This window comes from Pempheris klunzingeri, chromosome 13 (genome assembly GCF_042242105.1).
Source record: "Pempheris klunzingeri isolate RE-2024b chromosome 13, fPemKlu1.hap1, whole genome shotgun sequence".
Classification (NCBI taxonomy): Eukaryota; Metazoa; Chordata; class Actinopteri; order Acropomatiformes; family Pempheridae; genus Pempheris; species Pempheris klunzingeri.
Genome location: NC_092024.1, coordinates 22,764,057 through 22,777,180, shown reverse-complemented (window position 1 = coordinate 22,777,180; position 13,124 = coordinate 22,764,057). Strand labels below are relative to the sequence as shown.

The 13,124-nt window shown below is 43.0% G+C and overlaps 1 protein-coding gene across 14 annotated transcripts in view; it reads right to left on the bottom strand.

Annotated features, from left to right (window-relative positions):
- mark3a (MAP/microtubule affinity-regulating kinase 3a) overlaps positions 1-13,124 on the bottom strand; it is a 55,306-nt gene that overhangs the window by 18,543 nt on the left and 23,639 nt on the right. For 7 of the 14 annotated variants that reach the window (XM_070842157.1, XM_070842163.1, XM_070842162.1 and 4 more), the window contains exons 8-12: positions 10,567-10,803; positions 9,613-9,732; positions 6,736-6,835; positions 2,082-2,194; positions 594-741 (exon numbers count right to left, since the gene is read on the bottom strand). In XM_070842157.1, the coding sequence (XP_070698258.1) occupies positions 594-741; positions 2,082-2,194; positions 6,736-6,835; positions 9,613-9,732; positions 10,567-10,803 (718 nt within the window). Of the gene's footprint in view, positions 1-575; positions 742-2,081; positions 2,195-6,735; positions 6,836-9,591; positions 9,733-10,566; positions 10,804-13,124 lie in introns of all 14 variants that reach the window. The other 7 variants (XM_070842154.1, XM_070842161.1, XM_070842159.1 and 4 more) reach the window with 2 other exon arrangements.

Here is a 13,124-nt window from a genome sequence, read left to right as displayed (position 1 = left end):
TTTCAAAAACTGTGACACACATTTTTCACCATTCTTCAACTAAACAACCTTTTAAAAATCAACTAAATAATCTGCAGCTTAATTGATAATAAAAAGAACAGAACCTGTAGCAGCCCTACTACACGTTCCAATCGCTGAATACTTTGTGGTTAAGCTGTAATTGAACATGTTGATATTGTGTGTCGGGGGGGAAAGAAACCTGAAAATGCCACGGTGGTCTTTAAAAGCACAAAGCTTGTAAATGTCTGTTAGAGCCGCAGCTTAAAAGCTTCCCAGTGAAGCCATTTAAGCTGCAGATCTAACAGAGAGGAAGCAGCACAAACGGAGGTTATTGACAAAGCATTATATCACAGTGGACAGCACTGAGCTGTGCAAATAAGCTAAAGGTTGAGGTGCCTCCACCATGTGACTGGTTTGATTTAAACCGCCTTTATCAGCCTGACAACAAGCTACTGACTGAAACCAACTGTTATTAGGAGGGAAAGGCACAGCAGAGTGTCGATACACGAAGAGAAAAAAATAAAAAAATACCACTAGAGCCTCTAAAAACGGCCGCATTCACCAGAGGAAGCGACACGATGCGTCCCCCTCACCTTGCTCGCTGTAGCGCCTCTGTTTGTGGTTGGAGGAGACGCTCCTCTGGACTTTGAGGTGGGAGGGCGACTGGCCGTTGAGCTCGCTGTTGGGTCTGGGTTTGGCCAGAGACAGGTTGCTGCTGGAGGCCGACTCGCTGGGCTCCAGCTGGGGGACAAACAGGGAGAGACAAACTGAGTCATGTAGTTCATGTAGTTTAAGTTAAAAGTGGGGGGTGCATAATTAGTGACGGGCAAGAGGAGGTATGGCAGGAAATGTTTCATTTAATTAAACACCTGAAAATGTCATTTCCTCCAACACAGAGCCAAATAATAATAATCACCAATAAAGCTGCTCCTTCAGCATAAAGCTCAGTTTATTTTGCACCATAAAATATTAGTGGTTCACTGACTTCTGTTCGAGCGACCGATTAAATGTCGTCTTGTTTACTGTACGTAACGTGTATATTGAACTGTTTGTCGAGACACATTTCAAAGCTACTTAACTCATCTGGACGTTTTTCAATTTTCAAAACCAAGATTTTGTTGTATTTGTGTTTGTGTTTCAACATCATGTGCGTTTCAGTTTCTAATCCACAATAAATGTGGAAATTAAACCCTAAAAAAACTTCATGTTCAGTGTCTAAAAACCTTCCATGCAGTAACCTAGTTATCTGGCATATCTTATGTAGTTCTCCAGGTTTTTGTTTGGTCAACAGACCAAAACTTAAAGCCGTTTCAGGCAGAATTATTCTGTGCAAACACACATTTCTTACCCTGGTTAAAAATGTGTGGCTGCAACTGTGGAGAACAACTTATTTCTACTAATTAAGAAGCTGAAAAGCTCTGCCCTCGGGTCATTCCAGAGTCCTGAAGAAGTGCTGATCAAAACAACAGCAGAAAGAGAAAAGACCATACAGACAAAAAAAACAACATAACATCTGATGTCCCCAGAGCCACTGCTTTCACTTAGTGCTGATTTCTGATTAAAGTATTTCAGCACTGGAAGGAAGGAAGGTCTTTTCATAAAACTGCACAGAAGAACAGCGCAAATAATTTTGAAAGTGGTCCCACATGACCGGAGAAAACAGAGAAAAAAGGGTTTGTGGTTCTCCCTTTTGCTCAAGAGCAAAGAACGCACCGCGCCGCCATCTTCCCCGGCTGGCGGTGCTCGACCCCTCTTCCTCCTGCATACTTTCTCTGTGCTGTATTCTGGCTCATAGAAGCAGCAGAAATTGTTTGACAAAAGTGGGAAACACAGAACGATGGATGGTTGAACGTCGGAAAAGTTCCTCTTTACAGAGGTTTAATGGTAATGTGTGTTCAGCATTTAACTCTTGGTGAAACTTCCTCGTGTGCTCAGTGTGTTTCATTAGAAACTCTGATTTGGTGAAAGAATTATTGACACGGCTGACGTTCAGTCTACCTTCCCGCCCTTCTTTTTACCGCCTGGTCAACACAGAGCAGATTAGTTTAACGGCTGCACTGATAACAGGCTGGTGTTCGTACCTCGGAGGCCTTCCTGCCCAGCAGCAGGTAGGTGGCTGTGATCTCGTCGTACTTCATCTTGGCCAGAGAGTCCTGGATCTCCTCCAGGTTGTAGCCCATTCCCACCATCACATCTGCACAAAACAAGACACGGCTCCTTTAAATGATGATGATGATTGAGTGTTTATGCAGGAAGGAGCAAGAGCCCGGTGTGTTTTGGAAAAAGAAGACAAAGAATCAAAACATGGCGTCATCCAAATTATAAATCGAAGCATATAAATCTAATTTCTGCGCCATATCGAGGATTAGAGCTAAATACTGAAGAGAAAATGGGGAAAAACACCAAACATCCAACATTTCTTGGACTTTATTACACTGAAAATGAAAAGGAGTCACATTGACCTGCCTGAAGCAGCTTCCCCTGAAAATGAGGTGAGCAACACGGCACACGACCATGACGCGTCACCTCCCCCATCGTCCAGCTCACGTTTGCGGCAGCATGCCAGGTGAAGCAGAGCCGAGTGTTTCCTGCTGCAGCCTGCTCGGCTTTAAACATTTATCCCTGTGTGTGTGTGTGTGTGTGTGTGTGTGTGTCGTCATATGAAGGCTTTTATCCTTTCATCTCACAACTACGCAGCCTATTAATCTTTAATAGACTCTCTTCTATCTGAAACATGTTCTAATCAAAGCAGATTACATCTTCAGAGGCAGAGCTGGTCTCTGAGCAAAAAGGTGCTGCGGCGAGTCACGACCTTCGTAGTGACCGCTGATGTGCTCCGATTTCCTGCCAGTAATCAGTCTGAGCGGTCAGAGCAGGACGCTGCCCCTTTTTCACCAGATCAAAATGCTAATCAAGAATCTGACATCTGCATTTTCTGGTTGAATGAAGCCAATGAATTAGTGCCATAAACCTGCATTCTTTCTAACGGCCAGCGGGGGGCGACTCTGCTGGTTGCAAAAAGCAGTCCAACTGTATGGAAGTCTATGAGAAAACAAGCCTCCTTCTCACTTGAGTTATTAGCTTTATTAGGGCAGGACTTCCTTGGGACAAACCAATCAGAGGCGGCTCATGCCTAAACCTACCCAATCAGAGGCGGTCTTCGCCAAATAAATGCCACCTCTAGTTTCAAAACCAAGATGGCGACGCCCCAAAACGCCAAACTCAGAGGGAAAATATTCTGTTTTGATATTTGGAGTTCTTTACCAATATATACACTGCAGGTATCTACTTTAAAGTGCTGGATTATAGCAAGAAAAACCTACACATTTAATGTTTTAAATACCCCAAAAGCCCACAAATGAGAATGATTCATTCTGTCCGACAGAATCTTCTTGCTATCGGGGTGGTAAAGCCTCTCGGGCGGCCTTCTGATCATCATGTCACACTGAAGCTCACCACTGAAAGCCGTACTAATGCCATTATGTTTGGTAGGTTAACAGCTCTCCTTTGCAGGTTTTTACTGACTGACATCTTCTAATTTGGTCAAATTAAATCCATCCACACCAACACGGAATAATCCACTCTGGCAGATGTGGCGAATCGGCTAATTAAAAACACACCTACGACATGATTCAAAATATATCTGTCGTCTGTACCTGGAAATTAACACCTGAGTCTAATTCTGTTCGACCTTGGCCCCCTTTCACAAACACACACACACACACACACACAGCAACCCTGAACATATCCAGACATCACCCAGGGGTGCTGCATCTGTGAATCAGCTGGACTGAACACTGGACTGACATTATCCTGCCAGCTCGCACAAAGTCTGCGTTACGTCTGAAGCAGCTACACTTCATACAGCATCGTCAACATGCCTGCTCGCTCGCTCTGAATTCTCCGGACTCTTTTCTGCTTGGATGTTATTTTGTTTTTCACTCTGTGGTTACATCCAAATACGTGTCGTACTGATTAACACAAGAACGTCATGGATGAGTCATCCTGCGCGCTCTAGCCAGCCTTAACCAATCAGAGCATTTCCAGTAGAGATGGGCGATGGCTAACAAACTGAAATATGTCCACAGTGAAACATCACACTGGATCATTGTTGTGTGGGGGAGGGGAGGGGCGGGACGGTGCTCAGCAAACAACACCTACAAAGGAACAAAACAACTTCAAGGCGACTGACGGCTAAAACCAACAGGGATGCTGCTAAAGATACTCAGACGCTCCTGGTCTGTTTCTGATGGAAGCCTCCAGCACGGAGCAGAGGAAGCAGACAGGAAGTCAGGCAAACTAACACTGAAGAGAGTCCTGTCAGCTTTCAAAATAAAAGCCCCCGTGCAGACTTTCAATTGTCTATTCCACCACCACATCATTATTGTTTTATAATCAGTGGCACCAGGCCAGATGGTCTTTTTTTTTTAACACCATGGACGACAAAAAAGTACTTTCACTTCAGCCTGTTGTCTGCAGGTTACAGCACATCAACGTTAATACATACAAGACACACATTTAAACCAGACAAAAGGAGAAACGTTTGCTCACATTAGAAGCACCAAAATCTATTTAATGACCAAATCAACTACATCCGGTACAAGAAGCAGACGAGCCCAGTGGGTTTTCCTGGTACCACTGGGAAAAGGGGAGAGCTGAGACTCACTTTTCTGAGGTGGGGTGGTACACAGCAGCTCCTACCTGCTACAGTGAGCAGACAGAGTTATCGACCAACGTCCCCATGGCTCCCCCCGAGGTTACAATGGTAGAGGCTCAGCGATCGATGGCTAGCAGCCAACTCTAACTTTAAGTAGGTGAGAACATGTCTCTGCACAAACAATCTCCTGTTGTGTGCGACACGCTTCAAAGGGCAACGTCCAGACGTTTAATACTTTGGATACTGTCCAGAGTTCGTATCTGAAAAGCGCTCTGCTTCAAGCTTCATGTGAAAGCGGCTGAAGCGTCAGATGTGGCGCAGGAAGTGAGACGGAGGGTGAGAAACTAGCTCTGCCTCTGTAACCAGGCAGACTCTGTGAAACCCATCTTTCATCTCTCTCTCCGCTCACTCTCCCCCTCAACACTTCAGCTGCTCTCGTCTTCCTTAAAATCTCCTTTACTACCGTGGCTGCAGACAGAGATATATATTATATATATATATATATATTCCAGCTGAAAAACATAGTGTGTATGTTTTAAGCCCTTATTCTGACATGGAACATTTGTTTCTTCATTCATGTGTTAAAGAAATGGCTTCTTGGAAAAGTAGACCTCTCTTATGTAAATGTTGGATACAGCTTTATTTAGACGTGACAGAAAAAGTCGTGATTTCATTCGACATGTGGCAGCTAATGTCTCTCACAGGCAGCAGCAGCGATGGATCTTAAAACTTATTTTGCTGTTAACGACTTAATTAATGACCTTTGTGAGCACGGCGGAAGCTCGGCACGCTGGATCCACTGATAAGAATTCACATCCGTTTCACCGTTTAACTTAATTAGGTGGCAAATTCAGGACGCCGGGTCCAACAGTGTGCAGGACGACAGGATGCTGAGGTGTTGTGTAATTCCCATTTGCTTGAGTTTCAAGCGTTTAGCTGATATGACATACAGAGAGGCTGTGGGAGTTTTTTTTTATTACTGATCTGACATAACTAGAATCTCCTCTAAGGATACAACTAAATGATTATTGTTTCTAATTCATGTGCTGATGATTTAATCGTCTAAAAATACGTCAGATAATATTGTGAAACTGTCAGTTCCCAGATCTTAAAGTTACTTGTTCAAGACACTCTGGCTGTTTCCTGGTTTAATTTAACCTGTTTCACTTTGTGCTTAAGCTGATAATCGATTAATGAATCTATTGCAGTGCTCCTAAAACAGCAGAACAAGACATTTAATGCATCTCTGTGCTGCTGGAGCCTTTATGTTAATCAGCAGTGTTACAGAAATCAGGCCACTTCCAACTTCTTCAGACTTTTATGTGAAACTTTATTCAGGCCTGACGTCAGTGTGTAAAAACTGCAGGCACAGTTCATGTCCTTCTTGACGTCACAGATGTTCGAGCCGTTTTGTGGTGAGAGGCACCATCTCCCCAAAAATATGTTGTTTTTTGTGTCATTTGGGAAATGGTTTATGTGAAGATGCATTATTTAGGATTCAGGGAATCCTCAGCAAGATAAAGCTTTCTTCTCCCTACACTAGCTGGGTGACAGAGTCCGCACCAACACATGTGCACTGCCAGCCAACCTCAGCTGCTGTTACGTAAGAGCCCCCCCCTCGTTTAAAGCTTTCATCCAGGGCACCATGGGGAGGCTTCTTTCTCCCTCCCCCTCTCCCGTCTTCCCCCTCCTGTTCTCTCCTCGCATGCAGCAACACACAGCTCGTCTTTATTTATTCATTCATCATCACATTTCAGCTTTTCTTTTAAAGCTCGTCAGCTCTGAAATAATGAGACCGACTCAGGTAAACCCGCTAACGCTAAACGCCTCAAACGTTTTCTCACCATCAGGCAAAAAAAAAAAAAAAAAACAGGAAGATTGAGTTTTACTGTAATAAATCGAAAAGGATGCGGTTTTGATGCCTGTGCACTTTTCTGATTACACAACAGGGCATGGCGGGCCCAGCGGTCATAACGCTGGAGGAAGACTTTAATGACTAAGCAGACTTTCCTTTCAAGGAAACAATAATGCAGTCATGACGATAATACTGGCAGCATCAGCATCAGTATTTTTCTTACCTATTCTCTTCTGGTCCGTGATGTCCAGCTCTGGTTCAGTGTAAGGCTTGAGCTCGTCCTCTTCAAATCCTGCGTTGATCCATCGATCCTTCATGATTTGCTGCAAAAGCAAAGTGAGACAATTGGAGCCCGATTTTTGATTTAAGCGTCACAAAAAAGCAATATTGATGTGTTGTCAGGTTTTGACGAGGAATCCCTGAACTAGTTTTGGAAAGAATTATGACTGTAGGTTAAAGCGGATATCTAAAACGTTTTCTGGACATTTTTCAGCCCTAATAACTCACAAACGATTTTGATATAAATCCCTTCATGTTGATACGAACTGAGCTGAACATTTTAAAGAAAAATCTACATATAAGTGCACTCTGGCGTGCAATTAAGAGACAGTGGAAGTGTCTTTGACATTCCTGCGCTGCATTTTCTGGTGACCTGGACAATTTATTAGTCTCGGTGTATCTCTAGAGACAAAAAAGGAACCCAAACAAGAAGTTGGCAGTCAGCTACAACAGGTTTTTACTTATAGTTCAGCAACTCTAGATGTACAAATTGTGTTGCGCTTTAATCAAACTCCCCAAAGTAACTGCGGTTACCATCTTTCTTCTACTGTATAATAACACAGTGACGGTGGGATGCAGTGGTTGAGGTCAAGAAGGTTTGTTTAACTAGATGTGAGCTACTGAAAAAGGAGGCACCACTCAGAGCTGTCCATCAGCTCCAGCTGCTGGCAAAACAGCGGACTACTCCTTTAACGTACCAATATTTTCAGAAAAATTGATAACAAATCATAGTATAAATCGCATTGATTGCACAGAGAACAGCCTCTTTAGACGTGCTTCCGTTGATTGTGCTTCCATATACGCAGCACGCACATTTATGGGTTTAATGAATGAACGAATGGATGGATGATCTTTATTTACAGTCCGTTTTTACAGCAGGGATCTCTGAGACGCACTACAAACACACACTAAGACAAGCAGTGTCATTAAAATGTCCATTAATGCTTTTGTATATCAATTATGCAAACTAACACCAGATGTCGTGGCACCGACTGGCTACTCAGTGATCACTCAGATACACAAGCCGACCAATCACAGCTCTTGTTTTATCCCCAGAGCTGATGTAGCTTTGACATCTTGTGTCGTGAGCAGCTACACAGACACATCCTCTTTAAATAACCCGGTTTATTAAATAAATACAAGAATAACTTTATTCTCACTCTGAGCATGAACGGAAAACTGGTGCACAGGAAGCTGCACATATTGCGTGTGCTGTCACCGTCCAGCCCAAATCATTATTCTGCCCTTTCACAGCGGTGATGTCCACACGGTACCGTGCGCTGCATCTCGTTTGCTCGCGCCTTTATTTCTAATTTGCAGCTGATCAATTGCTCTCCGGGGTTTCATCATAAGGGCCGTGCCAAACTAATTAGCACTGATCGTGGTCTGATGTAACCAGAGTTTATGCCATGATCCAGGCCAATCATGTGGCATCTGAGGCCGACACATGTGACCTCCCGAGAGTCAGGCCAACACGATTTAGTTTAATTCACTTATACTCAGAATACAACAAGATGCAATAAAGCGATTTCCTTCTCCATCTCTTTGATTAAATGGCCCATTTGAAAACACAAGACTGCCTTTGAACCTGATCTAGTTTGGAAGCTGCGTGCCAAAAATACTCTTGAAAAGAAATTCTGTTTAATATGTTAATGATGTACTGCTGGGTGTCAGGAAGGGCGGCACGATTACGGCTAAAAGATGATTATTAACAGGTTTGTATAGTGAGACGGCGTGATCGTCACTCTGATTGAACTGTGGAACAATTCTCTCCGTCATTTCTGCCTCTTACATCAAACACGACTATTTTAATCTCAGCAGATGCTCCAAGTGGAATGAAAACGTCTAAATATTTCTGGTATTATTGCAGGATTATGAATTGTGGAAAATTAAATAATGGTTAATGCAGCTCACAATGTTTAACTTGCATCTGCCAGGACATTTTGACACACTGTGACCTTTGATGGAAGCAGAAATTCTGCTTTTCTGAGTTAACTTTACCTTCAGGATGGAAATACTGTGCATTTACTTAGATTTTGGTGCATTAGTTTATGTTTTAATACTACAGCAATACAGAATTTCAGTTAAACAATACACATTTTGATAAATTAAAATGCTGCTGACATCAGTAGTAATTTACCTTTTGATACTAGAGTATATTTGTATAAGGAAAGTGAAAGAATTTACTTGCTTTTACTCAAGTAAATGACCTGAATACCTCTTTAACTATTGGTTATATTGCAGAGACCTCTACATCTTTGTTAAAACCGGGAATAAAAACATCTCAAATGTGATTTTTGCATGAAGACAAAAATCCTTTATTGCCCATTCCAGTAACTTGAGATGAGTTTAAATGTGCTCATGAATAAACCCCCTTTAAATGACGTTTATCCCTCAATCTAAAAAGTACTTTCTTATGTTACCAAAGGCTTAGGCTCCACTAAACCGGTTCTGCGTGCTGCCCTGAACACTGAGAGGGACGCTCGACACTCAGATGAAGGCAGAAGAGGTGAACAAGGAAGACTTTGGTACAAACAGGGATGACGATGCATTATTCATGGTTACAACATCAGAAAAAAGAGGGAGAGTGTGTGGGCCGGGCGCACACAGAAAACAGGACACTGTGGGTGTCAGAGAAGATGATGCAGGCGGGGTGAGGTGGTGGTGGTGGTGGGGGGGATGCAGAAACCGAGCGGAGGGGAGAAGGGGGGTTGCTGGAGAGGTGGAGGATAGATGCATTCTTCGATGGTGCAGACGTGCCGGAGGGGGGCGTGTGTTAAGAATTGAGAGGTATATTTACATTTTCTGCGTCCTCCCTCACCTCGAGAGTACCCCGCTTGGCCGGGTTGAGCACCAGGAAGCGCTTGAGGAGGTTCTCGCAGTCTGTGGACATGTAGAAGGGGATGCGGTACTTCCCTCTGAGCACACGCTCCCGCAGCTCCTGCAGAGAGCAGGACGGCAACAAGGAAGTTTTGAGCAAAAAAACAATTCAGCATGCGTCACACTTTGTGTTACTGTGCACTTGATACAATCCACATATGGATGTCAGTTTTATGTGGGAAGAAATGTGAAGCCCTGATGCAGACAGTAGGTTTTAATACCTGGTTAATGCCCACATTTGGTCATGTCTAAGAACCCAGAGCGGTACAAAGAAGGATAAACTGGCAGAAGCAGCTTAAAGTGACTCCATTTCAAAGCTAAATACTAAACATAATGAAATTTTAACCGGCTGCAGATTTAATCTCTTAGCAATTCACCTGCTGAAGACTGTGTTTGTGCTTCTAAACAAAAGGAATCTTTAAAAACATAAATATAGAGTCACATAACATCTATTGTACGTTACATCTTCAAAATTCAGTGTTGAACAGAAACATCTGGTTGTTGCATTATTATCGATTTCAAAGAAGATAATGACTATACGAATATTCTCGGTCACGTTCCCTTCACAAACCTTGGGAGAAAAATCTAAGGTAAAATGTTTGCCAAACACCAAAGCAACGTTTGAGTCATTTCCACCAAACAGTGTCCGAGTTAACGTACGTTACGAGCTGGATTTAAACGTTGGTTCTGACTCTGCCAAACATTTTGTCTCTCTGGCAGATAGTAGACATGTCTGATGTTCCAAAAAACACCTTTAAAAATAAAAACCTGCAGCTGGATAACATGTTAACAGGCAACATTAGGATGGTCTGCACAGGGAACACGACATGAGCCGAGGTCACAAATGGGGCTAAAGTAGCAGTCCAGGTATTTTTCCACATCCACACCATCCTACCTTGAGGTTCTGTCCATCGAAGGGCAGCGAGCCGCTGACCAGCGTGTACAGTATGACCCCCAGACTCCACACGTCCACCTCCGGCCCGTCGTACTTCTTCCCCTGGAAAAGCTCCGGCGCTGCGTACGGCGGAGAGCCGCAGAACGTGTCCAGCTTGTTGCCCATCGTGAACTCGTTGCTGAAGCCAAAGTCTGCGATCTTGATGTTCATGTCGGCATCGAGGAGCAGGTTCTCCGCCTGAGCGCAGACAGATGGAGGTCAGGGGTTATGATCCTTTTTGCCTACAGTACATCTCATCCAGTTACGACGCTGTGTGTGTGAGCTCATTCAGCCCTTTTTAAACATTCAAAGCTGCTTTTAAAGCATTATTAATTCAGTCTCACCGTCAGTGTTGGGATTTAAACTGAAGATTAGCAGAATTAGGAGTGAATCTGACCAGAGGAATTAGTGAGGGAGGTTATTAATGAAGACTATTAAGATATTTTAAGAAGAAATGTGTTTTAATGTGGTTTAAATTAAATAAACACCAACTTAAATTACCATTGTGATAATTTACACTAATACAAAACTATATATTTTAAACTAAAAGGCTACTAATTACTGATTTTTTGTTTTCATAATATAGCTTTGGATGGATTTCATAAACGAGATATATGATATTAATTAGTAGCTTTAGAGGCACTAGCGGGTGTATTTTTGGACCTTTAGACAGACAAGCTGTTCTCTGGTTTCCAGTCTTTATGCTAAGCTAAGCGAAAAGGGCTGCTGAATATAGCTTCAAATTTATTTCACAGATGTGAGCGTGGTTTCAATTCTCTCATCCAACATTCAATTGTTCAAGATGTAAAATACCAGAAAACAGTGAAAATTGACTGTTTTTTTCAAACAAATGATTCAAACAGATACTTTTTTCTGTATCTGTACTAATTGATGATCATTTCTGATTTAATTTGCATCTTTCCATTCTCATAGAGTGATTTGTTCGACACAGTCCGATCTAATAAAAGAGGATTTTAACTCAAACATCTGGCCGGCGCTCCCATGCAGCTGAAGGCTAAAGACTAATTAGGAGGCTGAAAACGAAGAGAGCAAAGTAATCTCCCAGCGAGCGGAAGGACTGAGAGGCGTTCGGCTGCATCAGGGCTTAACGACAATCATCGCAAACATGGCTGACCATCATCAATAGCAAAAAAGAAACATTTTGTGTCCCAGCAGGAGACGCTGCTGAAGCCCGGAGACTCACAAATGAAGAACAAAGTGGCTACAAGCCGTTCTTCAGATGCCTCGCCACAATCACACCTGTGACACACACACACACACACCTGCCCTCCTTCTCTCACACACACACACACACACATGCATCCACTGCATACATGGAGCAGGAAGCCAGAAGCCCCTGCTCTCATGCCTCCCTCCTCATCATCATTCACGGAGCTCTTCAGAGGAAACGGTTTCGACATACGCTGGCTCCTCAGGACTCCCACAGACGTTAAAAATACAGAAGCATCAATATTTATATTCAGGGACGTGAAGCCCATCACGGCTGCAAGATGGAGGCGGCCCATTTACACTACACACGGGTGATGTGGTGCAGAACATGTGAGCGGTTTGGAGGGCCGCCTACTTGTGCGTTTACAGACACAGACAGCCAGCCCCCCCCCCCTCCACCCTCCACCGAATGTGGTGTAATGATAGGTTTTAAAAAAGGTGGTTATACAGCTAAGGGGGAAAGTCAGAGAAGGGCGAAACGGAGCCTCGTTAGCAGCACGGGCGGTGTTTTGTAATCAGATGTGCCGTGTTGGAGTCGTCAGGAATACAGGAGTTAAGAGGAGAGTCATGAAGCACGTAGCACTGACGTCAGCTCCCTACTTTGACCTTTTTATCCAATATGAGTCAGAGGTAATTAGCCTGAAAGGTGAAGACGTTTTGCTAATTTAAACCCCTCACAGGGGCGCCGCTGACGAACATGAGCACTAATAAAATGTGTGTTCATTTTAGTTCTACTCTGTAAATTACTACCATAAATAATTATAAAGTTTTCTGCAGCTGGAATGAGATTTAAAATATGCAGAACATCTGACATCATGCTCACAGATATCGTCAATAAGTGATGTTTAACCCTTTGAACTCTAACCTAAATGGTCTGTCTGTGTCTATGTTGGTATGTTCAAATGCTTCTTATCCCTAAAATCTAGTGACGTGAATCAATAAACCATAATAACTGATCAAATTTGACAAAAGACACAAAACATTTTGATCCTAAACACTTCTGAATGTGGAAACATTCATTAAAAAAATATTTCTCAACACTCCAGAAGTTATTTGAACTCCATGTTTTAGTTTTTCTTACCAAATCTTACCAAAATGTGTATGTATAATATCAAAGTATTCATAAATAAAGTTTTTAACTAATAAGCCAGTACTGTTTGGACTATAAACGAAGATTTGTCGTTTTAATTTTCCAACCTTCACCTTGGTTGCTCATTGCCTACATTTCCCAGAAGGCCTTAGTTCCTGAGAACGCAGTGCTTTGACAGCAGCTGCACACTTTGACTGAC